The sequence below is a fragment of the Colius striatus genome, chromosome 8 (assembly GCF_028858725.1).
Source record: "Colius striatus isolate bColStr4 chromosome 8, bColStr4.1.hap1, whole genome shotgun sequence".
Taxonomy (NCBI): domain Eukaryota; kingdom Metazoa; phylum Chordata; class Aves; order Coliiformes; family Coliidae; genus Colius; species Colius striatus.
The window spans coordinates 33,785,275-33,806,976 of record NC_084766.1 but is presented as its reverse complement, the minus strand read 5'-3'; the positions used below and the strand labels follow the sequence as shown (position 1 = coordinate 33,806,976).

At 38.3% G+C, this 21,702-nt stretch overlaps 1 protein-coding gene across 1 annotated transcript in view; it reads right to left on the bottom strand.

Annotated features, from left to right (window-relative positions):
• Positions 1-21,702, bottom strand: part of PLPP4 (phospholipid phosphatase 4) — a 50,943-nt gene that overhangs the window by 4,835 nt on the left and 24,406 nt on the right. Inside the window, exon 5 of the mRNA XM_062001903.1 lies at positions 20,230-20,354. Coding sequence (XP_061857887.1) covers positions 20,230-20,354 — 125 coding nt within the window. The remainder of the gene's footprint in view (positions 1-20,229; positions 20,355-21,702) is intronic.

Below are 21,702 nucleotides of genomic sequence, written 5' to 3'. Positions count from 1 at the left end.
TCAGTGCTGCGTCAGAAATGCATCTTTTTTGCTACTCTCCTGTCAGGGCTTTTCAAATGCCCTTCCTCCCGTGTTCCCAAATGCTAGCTGTGACAATTACGTTGTGTTCTGCTGATAAATCTATGGGATAGTCAATTTTAGCTAACAATACAATGGAGTGCTTTCATAAGTTTATATTAGCCAGCTGTCTGAACATAATTACCAAAGATTTGCATTTCATCTTCCAACACACAAATAAATCACTTGAGGCTGGCTGTGGCAGAGCAACACAGAATGCTGATTTGTCATCAAACCACTGTACCAAAGATATTGTTTCCTAGAAGCCCTTTTAACCAGCGCTGATCCTGTACCTGTCAGAAGACAGCAGGAGGCAAACTTTAAATGTAACAAAGAATCCTGAATAAATAAAAGATTTCTTGCAGACTGGGTTGCCTGCTTGTGTACAGACCTTGGAAAAGTACATAAAGTTGCTTTACCTTTCAGACTATGTACCAGACAAGAATAAATTCTTTCTTCTACATTCCTGCATCATCATATTCTTGAATTTAGGAGTACATGTCTTACCCAGTGACAGGCTGGGAGATGCATAGGAAGAACACCAGGCTATAGAAAAATAAACTATGATCCTGACAATGCAGCTCACAAAATTTGAATACCATCTATACAAACATCCCCTGCAACTCTGAGTACCTGGTGTAGACTGACACCCTTAAAACAACAAATAAGTCTTTCTTCTTCATTCCAGCGTGGACTTTCTCTGTTGCTTCTCACACTTGCAACTGGAATATGCCAAAAAACAACACTGCTCTCTTTGGTGCTTTTCCTGTTGCACTAGATAATTTTGTTCCATTGGCTTTTACATAAAAGATTTGCAGGTTTTTTATAGGGTTGGGTTTTTTGATGGCTACCAACTCACATTCACACCTGGTGTGGGCAGACATAGGGTTATCCATTCTGCAGACCTTTGAAACTAGGAACATGTATAAACTCATCTGAGGCTGCAAGAATAGGTACCACCTGCACCATTCCATCTTCCAGCTGAGTAACTGGACTGAGTAAAACTAAGTCTGTCTTGAATAACCATTATCAAGAGCAACCCTGGAATTAATACTGTCAAATAGTTATATTTTCATTTTCCAGCTCAAGTTATTAATTTTTTAGAGCTTTAGAAGACAAACTGAAAGCTGAAGACAGTATTCCCAGGCAGAAGCATCAAGAGCTTTGTGGCTTCATTTTCAGACAATCTAGAGGGCTTAAAGAAATATTGCCCCAACAACAGAGCAGGTGTTCAGTTCACACAGAGTCCTATGCATGATTCCTAGCATTTGCCTGGCAATCTTCCTAGCAATTGTCAGTGTGGTGGACAGCAGCAACATGTCACTTATCACCTGTGATAGTTGTAAACAATTATTTCCCCAGAATTTGTGTTTTTCAGGATCTGCCACATTCTCAGAAGGACATGTTCACAAACAAATACAGAAGTTCAGCAGGACCTACACTTGATCTAGACACAAAGGCAGATTTTGCCTTAGATGGTTGATATGTTCCTCTAAACTCAAGGTCAGGGAGAAAAGGGACTCACACACACCCCACCAGAGGAACTCAGGAATATAATGATGCTCTAGCTTGTGGCTATGAAACTAATATTCTGCAGAGCAGCTTTACATTGCAATATTGTACAACTGATTTATCTTACCCTGCAGCGTGCACGCTCAGAAAGAGCTGCTTGATCCAACAGTCCCAATATGTGCAGAGTCAGCAGCAAAGAACATGGAATAACCAGTGAAACGCTCTGGAATGTGGCAGTATTCATTATGTAAGTAATTATTCCAAGACAACTCAATTACTGTGTGCTCCATGTAGGCAACTTTGCTTGACGGCTGCATTTTGAGTGTGTTGTCAGTCAATAACGTTATTAAAAACAATCCATTCCTCAGGAGTCCTGGGCCTATAGGTGATATTTACACTAAAGATTTGGTCAATCAGGAGAATGTACTTGAGTACTTTTTTTCTGTGCCAGCTAGAATCAATACATCACTGTATCACCAAGTAAAAGCAAACTCACACGTACACATATTACATGCTCTAAAACATTACATACTGCATACTGTAATAATAAAAATTACCATGCTGCATGAGACAATAGAATCCAAAGAATCAGCAAAGCAATGCTCCTGATCTACACAAATGCTTCTACTAAGCTGGTTACTTCCCAGATAGTAAGAAACTATTACTCTCTATATAAAGAAGGCAGGAGCAACACAAAATACCAACAGCCCTCTTCTGAGACAGACACCAATGAAACTTAGCAAATCAGTCTGATTTAGTTTAAAACAACATTAATTCAAGGTAGATGTTGATGCAAAGTCCAGGCATGAATATTCAATTGATTTTAAGTGTTGGGAAAAAAGAAAGGGATTAATCAAACAGACATTTCAAATAATTGGTGCTGCTAACTCAAATCAAAGAGCTGATGCCACAGCCTCTCCCGAGACAAGTCACATGTCTGTCAAAGCTTGACAAAACACTGTAGATTTTGTGAACATTTGAAAGGACAGCAAATGGAATATTTGCACTGTAGCATCTCTGTAAGGTCTCAGCTGAGACAAGGCTACCATTACCCAAAGGGCTATGCAGACACACCGAGTCCATAAAGGTCAGCAACAAAAGATACAAAGGCAGAGGAAGCAAGATGAAGTGCAGAGAGAGGAAGGGATTTGCTCTGTCAAGGATGAAACCAGCCTCCTGGAGAGCCAGGGTCTATGCCCTAGCTCAGGGCTTGTGCTGCTTCTGTCTCTGCCTTCTGAAAGTTGTTATTGAACTGTTCTCTTTAAATAAGGCAGCTGTGGTTTCTTAAGAAATTAACAAGAGATGAAGGAGGTTGGGACATCCCTTTTTTCTATAGTAGCTAGCAACAGGACAAGGGCTGATGGGATGAAGCTGGAACACAAAAAGTTCCACTTAAATATAAGAAAAACTATTTCAGTGTTTCAGTGAGGGAGCCCTGGCACAGGCTGCCCAGAGGGGTTGTGGAGGCTCCTTCCTTGGAGGTCTTCAAGACCCACCTGGACATGTTCCTATGTGACCTGATCTAGGTGACCCTGCTTCTGCAGGGGGGTTGGACTGGATGATCCCCAAAGGTCCCTTCCAACCCCCACCATTCTGTGATTCTATGAAACTTTAGAATTAAAAGAGAAAATTTAAGTCTTACAGGAATGGGTGTTATAAGCTAACTTAAAGGGGACAGAAGACAGGAAAGGACAGGAAAACACATTACGCAATATTTGATTTGTCTTCTTATTGTTCACTTCCATTTGCAAAAGCTGGTAACATCAGGTAATTGGTTTAGGGCCAATGGAGCTATTTAAACACCAGTTAAAAATCCTGGATTTCAAATCTTTGTACTTATCTGAATAGATTCCCATGGGAGTTGAGATTCATAGTGCATGCTACTCATGGAAATAGGAAAATAATTTTTGAGAGGAAGTATTTGCAATATTGAGTTTTGTTAAAGTTGAGTTTTGGACTAGATGATCTGTAAAGGTCCCTTCCAACCTCTACCATTCTATGATTCTAAAGGAATCACTGGAATTCACATGTTTTTGCTCTATCTATATGATTTTATTTCAAGCTCTTATCTGCCAAGGATTTTTAATAATGTGCACTCTCCAGATAATATTAATGGTGTCTAGATAGCTTCTCCATCACAAATAAATACTAGTTTGTGAAAAAATAGATCTATTTCCATTCTTTTTTATACCTGTTTAGACTGTTTCACTTTTTCATCATGCAGACAAAACCAGTTATGTAGACCTGCCAGCACAAGTGTCTAACTGATTTTATTTGCAACATGGCTATAAACCATTTGGAGACTGTACTGCAAGTTCTGCCCTCCAATCCAAGTCAGTAGGGTGGTAGAGAGCAAGCACATTGTCTCTCTCTGCCCATCAAAACAGATTCTCTATTACCACTCTTAGAACAAGTCTTTTGAATACCACTTACATATGGCATCAATCAACCTTCTCTAAACATTATACTTTACCTAAACACACTTCCTGGTGCTAACTGGATCATACTTAATGGTGTGATATATAGAGGGTCACAAAGAATTATCTCAGACACAAGAGGACTTGTAATACTGACCACTCAATGAAGCTGTTAGTGACAAAACCATGATCATGTTGTAAACTGCGTTCACCAAGGGCTGTCTCCATCTGAGGTTCTGACTCAGTAAAACACAATACAAAGAGAAATAAACACTGGTATGTAGGCAGAAAAAAAAAAGCAGTAAGGCTCTCCAACAGTCTTCCTACAAGTAGTGCTGCTCCTGCTTCACAACAATCAAGTACATGCAGAATGTATGCACTCTGTTTGTACACTCTGTTACAAGCACCTATTGACATAGAAGAGAAATGAAGTATCTGAGGATGTTTATTTACATATTTCCAACAAAAAAGGAAAATCTGACATGCTTTCTGCCCAAAGAGCTCAAGGCACTAAGCCCTCATCCTGCAATTGGACCAAAGGGTGCAGAATTTCACCACCATGTGAAACCTTTCACCTTGCTTTGTGTAGATGGGTTATCTAGAACTGCTGTTAAAAGGTAGATTTTAAAACTATACCATAGTGATACTTAAAAAGCATGTCAAAAAAAACAGCTGCTTCTTGGGTGTTATCATTAATGGAAAAAATAAAACTACATTAGACTCAATCTTGCAGTTCACTTCTATCACCTTCGTTTTAAAACAACAGATCACAGGAAAAGCAAAGAGGATGATAACATCTGGAGATATCTGACTCTCTCCAGATGGAGGATCTAGGCTGAGTTTAAAAGCTTATCTGTACAGACCAAGTTGATGACCAAGTTGAAATGCATAAAGTGAGAAACTGAACAAGAATCTGACCTAAAGCACCCCAAGTAAATGATTCATTACAAATGTAATTGCTTTTGTATGTGTTTTCTGGAAATTAATCTACCTCAGGAGGATCTTCACCTTCTCAGGTTTTAATGGATGCTTTGTGAAGCATACAATGTCTTCTTTATACTAAGTAGTTTTTGAGCTCAAGTAAGTGGCAACAATCATGAAACTGCAAAACAACCATTCAAATGGCCAATGCAACGATCAGAAAAAAAATGATTTCTCTCTTTGTAGTGCTTTCTACTTGCCATGATTGCTGTATATATTCCAAATGCAAACACATACTATTCATCACTGCAATTGCACAGCACCCTACTGCAATTTTAGCTAGGGATACTGGTGAATGTTTTCAGTTTCACAGTGTTCAAAGACTCAAATATTTCTCTTTCCTCCAGGAGAAACTATGATATCAAATGGCTGCATCAATTTTAATGTTGAAATTCAGTTCAGAGAGGACTTTATAGAAGCACAAGACCCAAGGAACATTTTGAGCTTATGATCACAGGCAAAATATTGAGATTTTTTTTCCAAGTGGGACAGTCAATCACCTTCCCTTTGGCTTCACTTCATTAATTTCACTTCACAAAGACAGTTTAGCAGAAGCAACATGAAAAGCACATCACAAAACAGAAGTGTATGTGGGGACTTGGGGAAACAAGGAGGTACTGGAGACAGAGACATGCTAGAACAAAAATAAGCCTGTATTATCTGAGAAGCAAGTTACCAGACTATTAATCATTAGGTTGGTTTTGCCAGACTGTCACAGTGAATTTTCATGAACACTTTTTGCTTTTTCTGACATATTTTAATCTCATGCCCTTTCAAGAGACTTCATTACACCTGAAGTATTTAATGAGGTCTCAGGGTGCATCTCTTTGCTACCAAGAAACCAGAAGTAGATTCTGCCTTCTTCAGTTAATGATGCCATTTACAACTTTTTCCAGTGGAGGATTAGAATGCTTCTGTCACACACATGATGCAGCATGGTAGGCGGTGTCAGGAGTTTGTTGGATTACACCAGTGTTAGTACTACCTGCAATTAATCACCCTAAATACTTTGAAAATAAGCTAGGCAAACCTCAAGATTATAAACAGCAAAAGCAGTAAGGCTTATACAGACAATCTCTGCTTCTGTTTTCATGCTGTGAGATGCAGCAGGAATAAGAAACTTATTTATTCCTGCTACACTGCAAAGTGCAGGGCAATGAAGCCTGATCTACCCACCATTTGCAAGACAAACTTATTGAGGGGGTTTACATAAAGAAGAAGAGTTTGTAGGGGCAAAAAAGAAAGCAATCTGAAACCTACAACCATAGTTTAAGCAGTAAATTGCAGCAAGATACCAATAGGAGAGGCTGCACAGCTACACTAATACTGTCCATGAATTCAGTGCTGGGCTCCAAACTTGTAAATAGCTCTCTTGAGAAGATGAGGGACTGGAAAGGGGTATCTTCACTTCCAATTCAGTCCAGATCCTCTGAAGTGAGAAAAACTAAAGTTGCTGTCCATTATGGCATACACAATAGAGTGGGGATTAGTGTAATCGTGCAGAGAAAAGGAGAAGATATATTACTATACATTACCACTAAAAAAAAGTGATTGCATTAAATGCTTCAGTATAAAAGACTGCACAGAATATGTTTGCTAGGTAGGATAAGTATCAATGAGGAACACTATTTTACACTGATATGACAGCATACATTTCAAAACCACTTCTTTTTAAAATTCAGTAAAAAAAATGTTTTGGAGTTAGACTTGAGGCATATACACAACCTGAACCTCAAACAGACTAGCAAGAATTGATTTACTATTAGAGCTGGAAAACTAAACATTAAAGAATTCATCTCACAAGCCCCTCATGAATTCAAACAGCCTTTTTTCTTCAGTACCGAGAGGTAAATATGGCAGAGAAGACCTAAAAGCATTTAACACAACCATTCCTAGGTATTCTTACAGTTTGAATTTAAAAGCAAATAAACCTCAAAGGAGATTTTTTTTTTCATTGCATATCTTAGAAATCCATTGCTTATTTCCCTGGATTCTTCTATAAGAGGATGAAATATTTCAGAGAGACACTGCCATACAGCTGTTAATTAAGAGATTTATCTTGAAAATAGGGGAGTAGCAGCAATTACTGCCAAAAACCTATGGCTTGTAACTCATCTGTTGCTTAAAATGTTCACTTTCATATAGAAGGAAATATGATTATCCTCCATGAAATTACTGGCTAAAGATAATTAACAGTTCAAATTTAGATACCCAGCTATAATTACGTGTACTGAAGTAATACGTTATATATATTAGCACAGGATAGCAAACAATTCTATTGAAACTCGATAATTTCTCCACTCTGAAGCACATAAATCATTTTTACTTTTCAAACAAATGAATGGCTTTTAAAATATAAAAGTATTTTCATTTTTACAACTGATCAATTCCAATTGTTTAGTGAAAAAGGGGAGGAGGAGTTATCTGTCCTTTCCCTCTAAAGGCATAACATTTCCAAGGCCCCTTTTTAGTTCTTAGTGACACAGCAAGACACACCACCAATACTACATTCATTTAATCTGTGCTTCATCAAGCAAATCTGGTGCAAGTCTGAACTGCATAATCAGCTTTGATATCATCAGAGAAGGCAACTCCTTGGGGACAAGGCAATGGTAATGCACTGCACAGCGACAAACACTACTGAACGGAACAGTTAATTGTGGAGCTAAAGAGAAAATAAAATACTAAGCAATCAAACAGTCAGCTGCCAAGGTGTTGTTTTAAGAACTGTTTCAGTAGTCCTTACCTTTCTAATATGACAATTCACACCAGTGAGGCTCCTGGTCTGGCTGTCAGAGGCTTTATAACTCCTTTACAGAAAAAAAAAACCCAAGAGATTTCCCTCTTCTTCCTCCAAAACCAAGCAATGGACTGGACAGAAAACTAATTCAGAAGTAATCCTGAGAATGCTTTCTGCCCAAGTAAAGCAGAGGTTAGCTGGGAGGAACTGGACACATCCAAATAATCACAGACACTGCTATGTGAACCAGTTATCAGTCTATAATTGCTACAGATAAATAGACATTTCCAAGATATGCCATGTTAACATTTTCTGGTAATAGAATCAAGGCCAGACTCATGAATAGATCCATCTGCATTATTCTCCTGCTCCTTATATTTATCTCCTACCCATTGCCTACTCTACTGCAGGAGGCATTCTCTGGACACAGTGATACTTTTTCATTCACACTCTCATCCTTGCCATACTAAATACCACAAAGTTTTACACTACTCTATTGCTTGGTAACATAATTTTAATCCCTTTAGACTTCTTTTTGTTATTTACAGTAACTAGTGGTTCCATTTTTCCAGAAAGGATCTTGATGTGTTCATCCACACCAACTTTCAAGTAGTGAAAGAAGACAGCCAGGGAATGGAAGATGGAGAATGGAATACAATGTTTTCAATTGGAAAGGACCTATCATGATCATCTAGTTCAATGGCCCAACCCCTTCAAGGCTTTAACCAAAAGTTAAAGCAAATTAATAAGGGCATTGTCTGAATGCCTCAAACACTGATAGGCTTCTCTAAAAAGGGTGTTCCAATGTTTGACCACACTCTCAGTAAAAAAAATGCTTCCTAATGCCCAGTTGAAATTGCCTCTGGTGCAGCTTTGAGACATTCCTACGTGTCCTATACCATTACACAAAAGAGAGAGGAGATCAGCTAAAGATAACAGGCTAATATAATGAACAATAAAACAGCTAATGATACAATAGATAGCTTCTTGCATCACTGAGAACCTCTCATCAGTTCAAACCATATTTAGTTCTGAATGTCTGTAGAAATGTGATATCAAAAACATCATGGTCAACCATTCTGATTCATTCTCTCAGCAGAATTATCCAAAGAGGGATTTTTTTCCTTCCCTTCTTCTAACTCACATTTTTTTCTTGCTTTTGGAAGACCTTCTATGCTATTACCCACTGTCATTTTCACCCATAACTTACATTGCCTTCCAACAAAATCATTCTCCAAAAGTTTTGGGTTGTTGGAACAGAATGTAGGAACCCCAGACTGAAAGACTTCTCAAACCACTTAGTTCAGATTGAAATGCAAATATTAAGTCTTAAGGCAAAATCAACAGTTGATTGCTATAAAACAGTATGAGTTTTAAAAATATTTGGCATAAACATGTTTGTGTAGGTTTTGTTAGATAAAAAAATGGTTTCATTATTTGCTCACTCATCTGCAAAAGAAGGGGAAAAAATTACCTACTTAGCTATCTGTAATACCTGGTGCTTTCTATTTAGAACTGACAGTAAGAGCAAAATTCAAATGAGGCTTTGTGCAGATGTGATGTACTTTTCTCTTTCCAGCATAAATAATATGCTTGATTTCCTGCATTTACCTCAGAGCTTTTATCTCAAGAGACTTTTAAGATCCCCTTGTTTTCAAGAGACTTAAATTAATGTTTTCAGACATCTTTATGGCAGATTTCTGCAATTTCATAAATCAGTCAGCCACCTCTAAAGAAAGGTACCTAGCATTTTAACATTATAATTGAATTCCAAGCTTTCTATTGATGTATTTTTCTTTTGCTTACAGCAGAATTGTAGTTTATATCCTTGCTTTTATTGAAATAATTCTAGATTGACTCACATTTACTTGCATTACAAGAAAGTGTACTTATGTGAGTCAGCTCTATCACTCTTGCTGCCCAAAAAGGCTTTGACTCAACCAGTAGACACGTGGAGACTGATCACAACTAGCTCTTGTAGGTGGAAAACACACAGCCCAAGTCATGAAGGTGATCACCCTGTAGACTGATTTAATATTTCCATGGAAACAGAATGGTTGGGTATACTTCCAAGGGGCTCTAGCCTAGGCAGAACACTCTCACACATACTCTTGGTTTATTCTTGTGGTCTCAGAGACCACACACCATGATGTGTAACACTGCACTACAAGAGGGAACTGTCATAACACTTGGCTTCAACAGCATGTGCCTGATAAGAACAAAAATCATGCCACAGGAAGCCTTAACCTTAGTCTCTACAGATGTAAAAAATTACCCTATCAAACCCTATTACCTCATCAAACCTGACCTAAATGTTTCACAGCTGATGGGACTTGGAGCAAACTCACGTACAAACACCAACTTTCAGTTCTCAAGAATTCTGACTAGATCTGTGTTTCTCTATTTTCTCCTTTGCAGACGAGGATGAAGAGATGTTCTTCACAAGACCTGGGTTTGACCTCAAATGAGAAATGCTACACAAAATCACACCAAACAACTTTTGCAGTTCAATGTCAGCACTATGCTGCAACTGAAATTCCAAGGAAACTCAGTATTTGCCAGTGCTGTAATGAGACTGATTCCTTAAAGATGGTCACAAATTGATGTGTCAGTCTCATCTGAGTCAAGTCGACAGCCACTCATTTTCAAATTACTCTTGAGTTTTCCAATCCATTTTGCTCCAGAGAAAAGTTGTTCACAGATAAAAACTGAGCTGTGGATCTCTAGTGTAACTCAAGGTTCTTTTAACTGGAAAGGTCAGTTGTAAGAACAATGGTTTTGGATTTACATACAGCTAAAGTCTATGACGTCAGAACAAAGTCTTCTGCAGGCTGTGAAATCAAGCATATACACTAATCTTGGCTTACAAGTTTCACCTGAAAAATTAAGGTTAGGCAGGAAAAAAGGGAGGATTGGACTGAAAGGTAATTAAGTTTCTTCCTTACACAGATTAAAGCAAACTGAACAGTTATAATTAAAAAACCCAGCAATAACTGCTGTGAAAACCTGTATTTCCATCTCACTTTTTAACTTCAGTTCTCCAGCACTGAAAGAAGAATCATAGTCTTGACACAGAGTCATTAATTCTACTCCTCATTAATGACCCAGGATTCCATGTTTTTGCTTACTCTCCTCTGAAGTTCCACTCTACTCTTGAATTCCCTGCATGATTGGGAAAAGTAAAAACAAATAAAAAGCCCCCCACCACATGCACCTCCTTGGTGTCCCATGTGAATCTCAAATTACAGTGGGACTGCAAGTCAGCAAATCACAGTCCTGACTTTGAGAAAGCCCCAGGCTTATCTGGTACAATTGCTGATTTTTCATGCAGTCCTTGGTATTGTAAAATAACTTGTTCCCATGAAGAATCACATTACTTTCAGCTTTCCTTCCAAAAGGTCTGCTGAATTTTGCTAGGTGGCAAAAAGATATCACACCTCACGCTTCAGATCATTCAGGCATTTTAGTAAAACAGGCTGGGTGCTCCTGAGAAGCAAAAATTCGCTTGGAATCAAGCCCACTGCTTGCAGAGAAATTGATACAAAGGACCTTTCCTTCCATCTTAAGATTTGGTACCTTCTCAGATAGATAAGTGGTAAGCATTGACAAGGACGAGAAGCATATGTGCATGGCTGTATCTTCAGAAAGAAAACAGGTGGATAAATAGCCACCTTGTTTACTCCAGTAATATCTATTGTAGCTGCTTGATAAACTGAACCCAGCTTATACTCAAAACTCTTTGATAGCTTGTGGAAATTAACTGCTGATTCTCCCTAGAAAAAGGATGAAGCACAGACCTTGAGCATTCACCTTCTCTATTCTGGATAAGGGAACTACTCAGGACTACTCTCCTGAGTACTGCTTCTGACGTTGGGTATGCTGCCATTCCTGGACAAGATGGGATGCTCTGTAAGGGATGAGGTTGGTGATGCACACGGTCACTTCCCCTACTGCCACCTGCCTTCAGTGACAACTGTCAAATGCAAATACTGATAGTAATATCAGCTTTCCAGTAGAGACTTTCTTTCTATGAGGAGCCTTACTAAAGAGCAGTCCTAAGAAGCTAATACAGAAACTCCACTCCTGGGAAGTATGTATATCAAAGCTAGAGGGAAAGGCATGCATGTTCCTAGTATCTGCAGGATGTGGGGGCTGAGCTTGCTCACAAAGGAAGAAACATTAATGCAGTGTGTAAAAGGCAGCTGGGATTCCTCTCTCCTTATTGCAAGATAGGGCTGGGGGACATCTAAAGATATTTTCTTACACATTCTTAAGCTTGTTACAACAGATTAAGCAACTACTGTTGTCATTGATAATGAAATGTGGCTACTTAAAGTAAGAAATTACTATTCAGGACCAGTCTGAAGATGTAATCTCATTTATTATGCCGGCAGAAAAGAGCAACCAATTGCTTTTTTCCTGTTTCTACTTCCTTTCTTAGAGACATTCTGCTTTCCCTCAAAGAAGCAGCACAGATGACCTCATATCAGGTAATGTGCATATCCTACTTTTAACACAAACAGAATTCACAATGTGTAACATTCTCCACTGACAATGTTTTAATGCTATATTAAAGGTATTAGGATCCAAACTCTTTGGCCACTGCTCCCATTAACTGTTTGCTGATAACTTTTGATGTGGTAATGCTGACTATTTATAGATAAGAACTCTCCAGGCAATTCAGTTCTGGCATTGGTTTTGATCAGGCTAAGATTATGCCCTATGCTGGAAATGGATGTTTAAGTTGATTTGCGATAATTTATAGCTGCAAAGGCTCATCCTGAATAGTGAAACTATGAAAAATCCCTTCCTCATGATGTTACAGACAGTTCAAAATCTTACAAATGTGGCCACTGCAAATGTCAGTTCCATTAGCAGTGATGTACTAGGTTTTACTGGTATAAAAAGTACAATTTATTAAAAACACCTAGTGAAAGAAACTGTTCATTTGAAAAGCATGAATTCCTTACAAAACCAGGGTCAACCAACACATAAGAGTGTTTACACAATATTTGCCATCTTATCTATGAAGACCGTGAGGTAAATGTAAATTATACCATGAAAGGCAGAGAAAATAGGTTATTTCTTCACTTCTAAAAGGCCATCATTCTCCTAAACATATCAAATCACCTTCAACTCACAAAGGAGGTAATTAAAAAGCATAACAGTCATTGTTATTGTCCCCACCACCAGATACTCTGATTACATGCTTCACTTCAGATTTCTGATTAAATTCTCTGGTTTCTCCAGCTATACTCAACAGCAATTGCTACAGCTCTCAGTCAATATAATACAAAGAAGAAAAGAAAAAGCCAACACACACACACAAGAAATAAGAGCTCTTGTACAGCACTTTTAACATTCAGGCTGGAAGCTGTACAAATCAAATTGAGATGTTATCACAAAACAATTTTTTCAAACTTTAACTTTCCCTTGCAAAAAGGAACCTCTGGAATCAATAAGATTTCTCTTTATAAATAAAAATCAATGGGCCAATTCAGAAAAAAGTCAACTTTTTAGACTAATTTAAGTAACTACAGTACAGCTGCAAAAGAAAATCAAGTGTTTTATTTATTTTGCTGCTGGTACAGCAATTTTATACAGACAATTTTACTTTTTTATTGATTTTATTCACCTGAATATATTCAAACATGTAATTGTAAGTGTAATTATCTCTGCAGCCACCATATTATTCAACTGACTAATTTTTATCAAGTTGGTTTTCAAGTCTTTTATCAAGTTGATGTGAAATGCACTGGCATCAGTTGGGATCATTCTATCTGGGATAAACAGTCAATCCAAATCTCCTGAAGTTCAACACAGAGAAGTGCAGAGTCCTGTACTGTGGGAAGTAAAGCCAGACTCCTCTCAGCCAGTAAATGGAGAGACGACAATGACCACAGACTGAAGTTCAGGAAATTGCATTTAAACACAAGAAACAACATTTTCATTGTGAGGGAATAGATTTCCCTGTGCCAAAGGTTGTGGAATCTGCATCTTCAGTTAAATGCAAAACTCAGCTGGCCACTGTCCTGAGGAACCTCCTCCCAACCCTGCTTTGAGCAGCGGGTTGAAGCTTGATGATTTCCAGAGGTACTTTCAACCTAACAATTCTGTCAATCAAACTGTAAGCTGATAGAAACCAGACTAGCAAGTGATTATTCATTTATTCATAGCAGACACATCCATTTCAAGATACATATACAGGTATTCATGACACTCATGAGCTCAATCTGACACTGACTACCAACACTAAGCAGTACAGGCTCCAAGAAAGTCAAATTAAACTCTCACCAAGCCACCCGTTTTTCCCTTCAGCTTAAAGGTAGTAAAACCAGTTCCACAAAACTTCAAATGCGTGACAGCAATCCCTTAGCTGAAAAACATGGCTTAAATATTCCTGATCGGTTCAGAAAGAATACATTTAAAAATAGTCACTAAATAAAGCTGAGGGCGAAACTCTGGCAATTGCAATCTGCTTGCAAATATTTTGAGTAGAATAAGAGCCTAAAGGGAGTTATATCATGAATTAATCACTTCCTCTAAGAAAGCAAACACGGTCAAGAACTTGGCATTTCATTCACAGAGGATTCTTGGCATTTCTAAATGCGATGTGTTGTGTTACTACTATTTACCCATACTTGTTTGTACAAGGACTCCATTACTACAGTCATGTCCGTATATATCTGACTTTCTAGGAATATGGCGTGGTTTTTTCCCACCTAAAATGACCTGATTTGACTGAACAACATTAAAAGCAAGTCCATATTGATTATCTCACACTTTTTTTCTAGGAAATTTTGAGGAGATAATCTATTCAGGAACCATTTGCATGGCAAGCAGATCAGAATATGATACTAGAGGTCTTGTAGCTGTTGCAAAGCTGTACTTACATCAAAGCATCTACTGCTTGTTGAACTGAGATATGAAACAGGTCTCTGTATACCAAATGGCTTTGGACATTTCCTTAGCAGTTTAATAATTTAAAATAATAAATATCATCTCCTGCAGCTCATTTGCTTCACTTGTGAAACAGATAGATTTGATCATGAATCTTTTGCTGCTTCTATGAATGCAGTAACAAAGAGAGTTTTAAAATCAAAGTCAGCAGCAGATAATAAAGCACTGGTGTGGTTCTAGCAAGGCATCATTCTTTATCCCTGGAATTTCTAACTAATCAGCCATGATGGGTGACTTGCTGCACATCTCCATCCACCCCAGCATCTCCACCACCCCAGCTGGTGTCTGTCACCCAGTGACAGACACCAGCCAAAGAGCTGGAAGACAGTTTTTTTTATATGTCCCACTCCTGAAGAGTAAAGGTTTAATCTGGTATGTAATGAAGGACATGAAGATAATCACTTCATGTCCTTTAAAACACTTCCCTGTGCACAGGAAAAGAATTAAGCCTTGATGTGCAGTGGGAATCTGGACGTAGCATCTCTTAAAGCTATACCTGATAAATGACTGCTTTAGAGAGAACAGATACATCTGGTATTGTCCCACTGTGCACCTCTCACAAAATCCTTTAAGTCCCAGAGTATTCTCCCTTTTTCCTTTGCAACAAATTCAAGCTTCAAGTCATGAATTCTACGTGCTTTCTAGAAATGTGAGCTCCCATATGGAAAACATGCTCAGTAGTTCTATCCCTTAATTAAACACGTACTTGACATATAGTCTTCTATTCACAAGTGGAATCAGTCTTCCTCGTGCATAAAAAAGCCTTGATGGATTGTAGGTTGAACACATTCCCTGAAGAAATTTAGATATATTCTCTAAACAAAGAAGTTTACCCAGTTACAGCAATGGTAATTGAAGACTAAATCATGGACTAAAAAGCAGATTTTCTTCCTTAGGATCCCATGGTAAATCCTAAAAAATTCCAAGTCTTGAGACAAAAGTAAGAACTCAGACCTCTCTCTATTATTTCCAGACATAAATACTGGACAATTAAATACTCACTGCTTGTAGGCATAGCTATAAAAGTGGCACACGGTGAAATCTTCCTTGAACTGGCAAATGCATAAAGCTACTTAAAGTAACAAATAACTGATATTGAAAAGAACCCTTCTGATTTCCCTACCGGTTTTTCATCACTGAATATCTCCTCTACCTGCAATTGTTCTACTGGATCTAAACTCGATGTTATAAGCATTAATTTTCCATGCACCTCCTCTGCACAATAACACTCCAGGCATTAATAAAAATTAACAAGAGGCTTCTGAATGATGGTAACTTTTCAACAACAAATATTAAGAGTCAAGTATTATTGATTTTCAGATAAATAACACTGCAGGACTCTGGGTTCATAAATTGTTTGTGGAAAGATTTTGTCAGCCTGATGCAAATGTCAAATGACATCAGTCACCACATAAAAAGGGAGAAAAATCAATTACACAAAGCTTTCTATCAATTCTATTAGTATAATGCACGCCTGCACATTCAGTGATCTTTTCAGCTTCCAGCCATGCATCTGGCTTATCCAATTAACTGTTTTGTCTTCATTCACCATATTTCCCCTTTTATCAATGAGTTTTTATATGTTGCATTCAGTTAAATACTCTTTATTCATACATTGCATTTTGCACCAATTTGGGGATCAGGAACACCTCTGAGCTACTGGTCCCAGGCAGGAGCCTTGGCTCCCCACCCCTAAATGTTGGTTCCCTCAAAACAAGATACACTGGCAGTTCAACTGGAAAGAGAGACAAAATATGCTCCAAACAACCCAAAAGGCCAGTAGAACATGCACTACTGGGTGAATTTCAATGGAGTTGTTGAATGTTGGGTTTTTCTTGTATAGATTCTCTAAACTCAAGTTGTTATGAAAAGTTATCAAGAGGAGTCACCCAATCTCTGTAGCCTTTCCAGAGAAGGATAGTAAAAGACAGAGCTAAGAGACAGGAGCCTTGAATAAGGTATTCCAGTTCAAAGTACATTTTCAGCAGCCACAGAAGGTTGAGTTCTGCTCAGAATGTAGTAACAACACCACTGTCTTCATGTGGGTCAATGTTCTGTTTTGATTAGGTACAAAATGCCTCGTTTCAGGCAACAATAGTTGGCATCTATCTGCAAGTCACTCTTTGGCTTTACAGAACAGTTTGTGCTCCATACATTTTTCTTATTTGTATTACATGCACTGCTCAGAACAGGGAGATGAAAGACATGGTAATTTAAGCCAAGAAAATCATCTGTGCTCTAATAAAGACAACATATTCTCCTTCAGAGTACAAGTTGACTCTCAAAGTGGAAGACAGGTAGTTCACAACATTTTCATTGAGTACACAAGGTCAGGTCAGGCCATCTGGAGGTGTCAGAACTGTCACTCTTGTTATACATCCCTGCACAACGTTCTTACAGCATAACATTCTTTTACAGCACCACAGACTTTCTTGTTAAAGGCCTCATTTTGCATGGATGAGGTTTTAGATCCTGCTATAACCAAGCAATTGATTGACAGCCTGTCCAAGGAATACTTTAAGAAAAACCGTTTTGAAGATGAAAATGGCTCTACTGAAGCTTCTAACCTCTCTTTATGACCTACCTGGCAGCTTTTATTTGTGATTTATTGTCTTCATGTGTTAAAGTGAAAATACCAAATTGTAGAGGGCAACTTGTAACTATGATTCCAAGAGAGGTACTACAGTTTATGTCAACTCTCATCCTCAATACTTATATTTCCACAGCCATGAGAACGGGGAAAAAACCCACAAACAGTAATAGAAACAAAAAAAAACAACCCAACAACCTTTTTTGGGTGCTGCTTCACAAACTCCACAATAGAGAAAGGATGACAGAAATGCAAAGGACAAAACTCCTTCGTTTTACCTAGTGGCAATCTTACGCTGAAGGAAGGGAGAAAACAGACAAGAAAATATCTTAGACTGAATCTATGGAAGGAAATTTTGCAATTACCTACATAATAAGGAAGGACAAGTCTTTAACATTGAGATAAGAGAATAATTTTTCACAGGAGCAGGATGTAGAGGAGGCATATTTCATACATTACACAAACCAAAACATTGAAAATGCAGAATTACAGCAAATTTTCTGATTATTATTTATTATATTGGCAACGTTTTCATTGCTTTACACATCCAAGAAGGTAGTATCATGTGTTTCCCATAACATTCTCTGGTTTTCACTTTTCATTCTGGTGGGGGATGAAGCTACAGCAAGAAAAGAAGTTTTTTATCACAGCTATAAACTGCTCTTGACAAAATAATACTGACAATCCTGGGTCTCTAAACAATTTTGCTACACAGAAGGAGCGGAGTTTAGCACTGTAAGACTATCAAATTAAAATAGTTACTCTCCTCATTATAAACACACAGACTTGTCTGAGACTTAGACATTGTAACATCAGCCTTCAAACAGCTAAGTGCTTGAAGCAGCTGCAGAATTGCCTCACTTGAGCATCCACTTACCAACAGATAAAAATTACTGCATGTGTATCACCTTTTCATTCTTATCACACTGTAATAAAAGTCTTTGTAGTGGGAAATATAATCAACTTGGCCACATGCTAATGTTACATTAGTGATAGAAAAAGCTTTTCTCATAATTCTGATCTGAGTACACTGGGCATCGTTCTGCTCCACCTGAATTTTGTGTGAGCTGTAGTAACATAACTCAGTGCTCATAAAACCAATACCAGTTAAAATTAAATCCTCAGTATGCATGCTATGGCTGCCCCAGTAGCACAAGGATAAAGCATTTAACTGTGTGACAAGCAGTCTTGGTAAGAGAACTAACAGGTGTACCGGGGCTAAGCAGAGCGAGCCACCCATGCAGTATTTCTAGTCTATGCAAAAGCTCTCTCACAACTCACACTTTGCAACCTCTGAGTAAACTGTTCTACTTAAGAAAATCTGACCAACTATTACACTTGCTGAGGGCTAACCTGTAAATTCACTTATTTCATTGACAAAGTAATTGCAGTCTTGGTTAGACAAGTGTGACAATCAGATCTGAAGATCTGTTATTGCCTCTTTAATGTAATCAAAGCTTATAAGCAACATTTGAGACAGTTAAGTTGGTTTATTGTTTAGGACTATAAAGCTGATAATATATCTACTAGTCCCTTATCTGTTTCTGGGACTCAGAAGAAAAATGGAGAAAGACCAGCTCAGAATTTCATTCCACTCATTATCCAACTTGTTTACAATACATAATTCTGCACAATTGGGTAATTTGAGGTTAGTACTTTAAAAGAAATGATCAGCAAAACAAGTTCCAGTAAAAACAAGTACTCAATTGGAAGTTCTCAGAAACAGAGCAGCTCAAAGCTACAAACAGCACTGGCCAAAAGAACCAAAAAGAGCTCACAGTAATCAAGTTATTTTACGGATGAAAACAAGTTTTCTTCGACAATTGACATAAAACATTCTAGAAGTCAGCTCTTCAAGACAAAGGAATTTTGGTAAACATCTGAGTTAATACAATTATTTACATCAGACATACAAGTTTTTATAAAGCCACCTCAACATCTGTCAGGCCACTACGTAAGCTAAGAGTAAATGATCAACCCATCAGACCTAGACTGAGGACCAAAAGACAAATGGAGTGATGAGTGACCATGTTGTCCTAGGAACAGAAACTACAGGCACTCCAAACTATGCCAAATGTAGCTGCTTCCTGTCCATCTGCACCTCTAGATAAGATACTACTGATACATCTGTTTCCCCATTACAGCTTTGCGCTGCCAGGCTGACAGAAAAGTTAGGATATTCTATCTATCCTCCTCTGCTTGCTTGAGCAGGAACAGAGCTACCATTTCCTTCTGCCTGGGCACAGGAAAACCGGTCCTGTGGCAGTAGAGATCTGAACATGGAAGTATAAGAACCCCTCAGAATCAAGGCCCATACAGATAATGATCCCTTGTTTAGCCATAACCAGAAATGGATATTGTCAAAAGAGTAAGGAAGCAGGGAATGAAAGAATCATCCTTCTATAGGCATATTGCAACAGCTTCTAATGATAGAAGGACTTCTTTAATCACTTTGCACCCAGTTCATTAGGATAAACAGCAAAATGATTCAACATGATGTCTATGTATTCCTTTCTACCCCTTGCACCTTCAAGCATACAACCTGCCATAAAGAAAGCAGTTGAAGTGTCTTTGTGACTTGTACTTTAGTTTAACAGATCTAGTACTTTGAAGATATTAACCAGACCTTGTCAAAAACTATGCAGGTCAAACACATCTTGTCAGATTTCATACTTCAACAGAATATAACGACAGATACTCCAACAGAACCACACTGTTTTCTTTAACTTTGAAGAGTTCTTTGCTCTACTGATGGTCCTGCTATGGGTGATGTCAAGTGGTTCTCAAGAATAAATGTCATAAGATCACAAGTTTATTTTCAGAAGGAAAATTCTGGCAGTGATGACCTAAACCAGAACTCCAGGCCCCTCCAGAAAAAAAACAGGTTTGTGACCCAACAAAATCCCAGCAATTCCAAAAATACAGATAGGATAGCTTTTGACAAAAGAGGCACTACATTTACATGAACTTACAGGAAGAGTGGATACTTGGAAAGCTTTTTCTGCCTTCAGACACCAGATCTGGATCACCTGTGCAGTGCATTTCAGAGTTCATTACTCCATCTGGAAAGCAGCGGTAAAAGAAATCGGGACGCGGTCTACAAAAAACACCATGGATATTAAAAATATAGAAGTTGTAGTAGCAAATAAACCTCAAAGTGATTATTACATTTACTGCTTATTACATACAGAGTTTTTTTCTTCCTGTCTTAAAACAGCATGAGAAATTACACAGTCATTTCATTTGGAAAAGACCCTTAAGATCAGAGTCCACCACAAAATCATGTCCCTCAATTCAAGGTCACTTTTCTGTAGGCAGGCTCTCTCAGGGAAGCTTCCAGTGCAGCTTGCAAGTGGGAGTTGTCTCTGAAAATGAACATACAGGGTTACTCTTGCCTAGAGCAATCAATCTTAAATGCACTTCCAGCAACAGGGCAAAGTAACCTAGCAACATCACAAAGTTGCACAGGTATTGCTGAGAGCAGGACCACAACTTAGTTTAGGGGATTGGCACCAAAACAACCACTAAATTTTAATGCCAGCCTGTTACTGACTGTATAACTGCATTGAACAAGCCTCCCAAGTTTCTTCTTGGGAGAAGAAGACTCCTGACCCTGCTCTGAACTCAATGATAGCATTTAGGATTGACAGGCGTCATACTGATTCTGAGCTAACAGCCTATGTAGAGAAGCAAGGCAAAGGATCACAGATTCAAGCTGACAGATCAACTAGTTGGCTTGGAGTGCAAGTAAAATGAGTTCTTGTCTACCTGAAGAAGATGGTGCTAACATTCTTAATTACATTTCAAAAGCATTCCTAAAGTGCCAAATACAACACAGGTGAGTAACAAATGCAGCACTGGACTATTCAATAGTGGATGAATTCAAGTCAAATATGTATTTCTCAGTTGAAATTATACAAAATTTTGAATGAGAAAAAGGAATTTTAAAAAAGAATGTTTTCCAGAGGGTTTTGTTTGATGGTATTTTTCTGAGCCCCTCATTCAAATGTACACTTCCCTAAAAAAAATGGCCTACCTAGGAGTCCACTTATTGCTTAGTTCCAAGGTTTGTTCTGGCATGGATCTTGATGTTACCTGGAAATGCCACATGTGCTTCACACAAAATGCTGTCCCTGAGTTATCTAGAGGCTCAACTGATTCCTGTTTAATCACACCAGTAGCACTGGCATCCTAACCTCCCAAGTTGCTGTGACTCTTCCCTTTTGTGTTTCCAATTTAGTGAACTGATTTCTGCTCACAACCTTCCTTTCAAACTCCTCATTTGTCTGGACCAGCCAACCAGTCAAATAACGAAACACAAGGGCACAGACACCTACCACAGTCGAATGTCACATAATGAAGTTGAACACCTGCACCACACAAAGGACAGCTTCCCAGAGGCTCAGTCGAATTCAATGTGCTTTGGAGCAGCAGTAGCTCTTTTT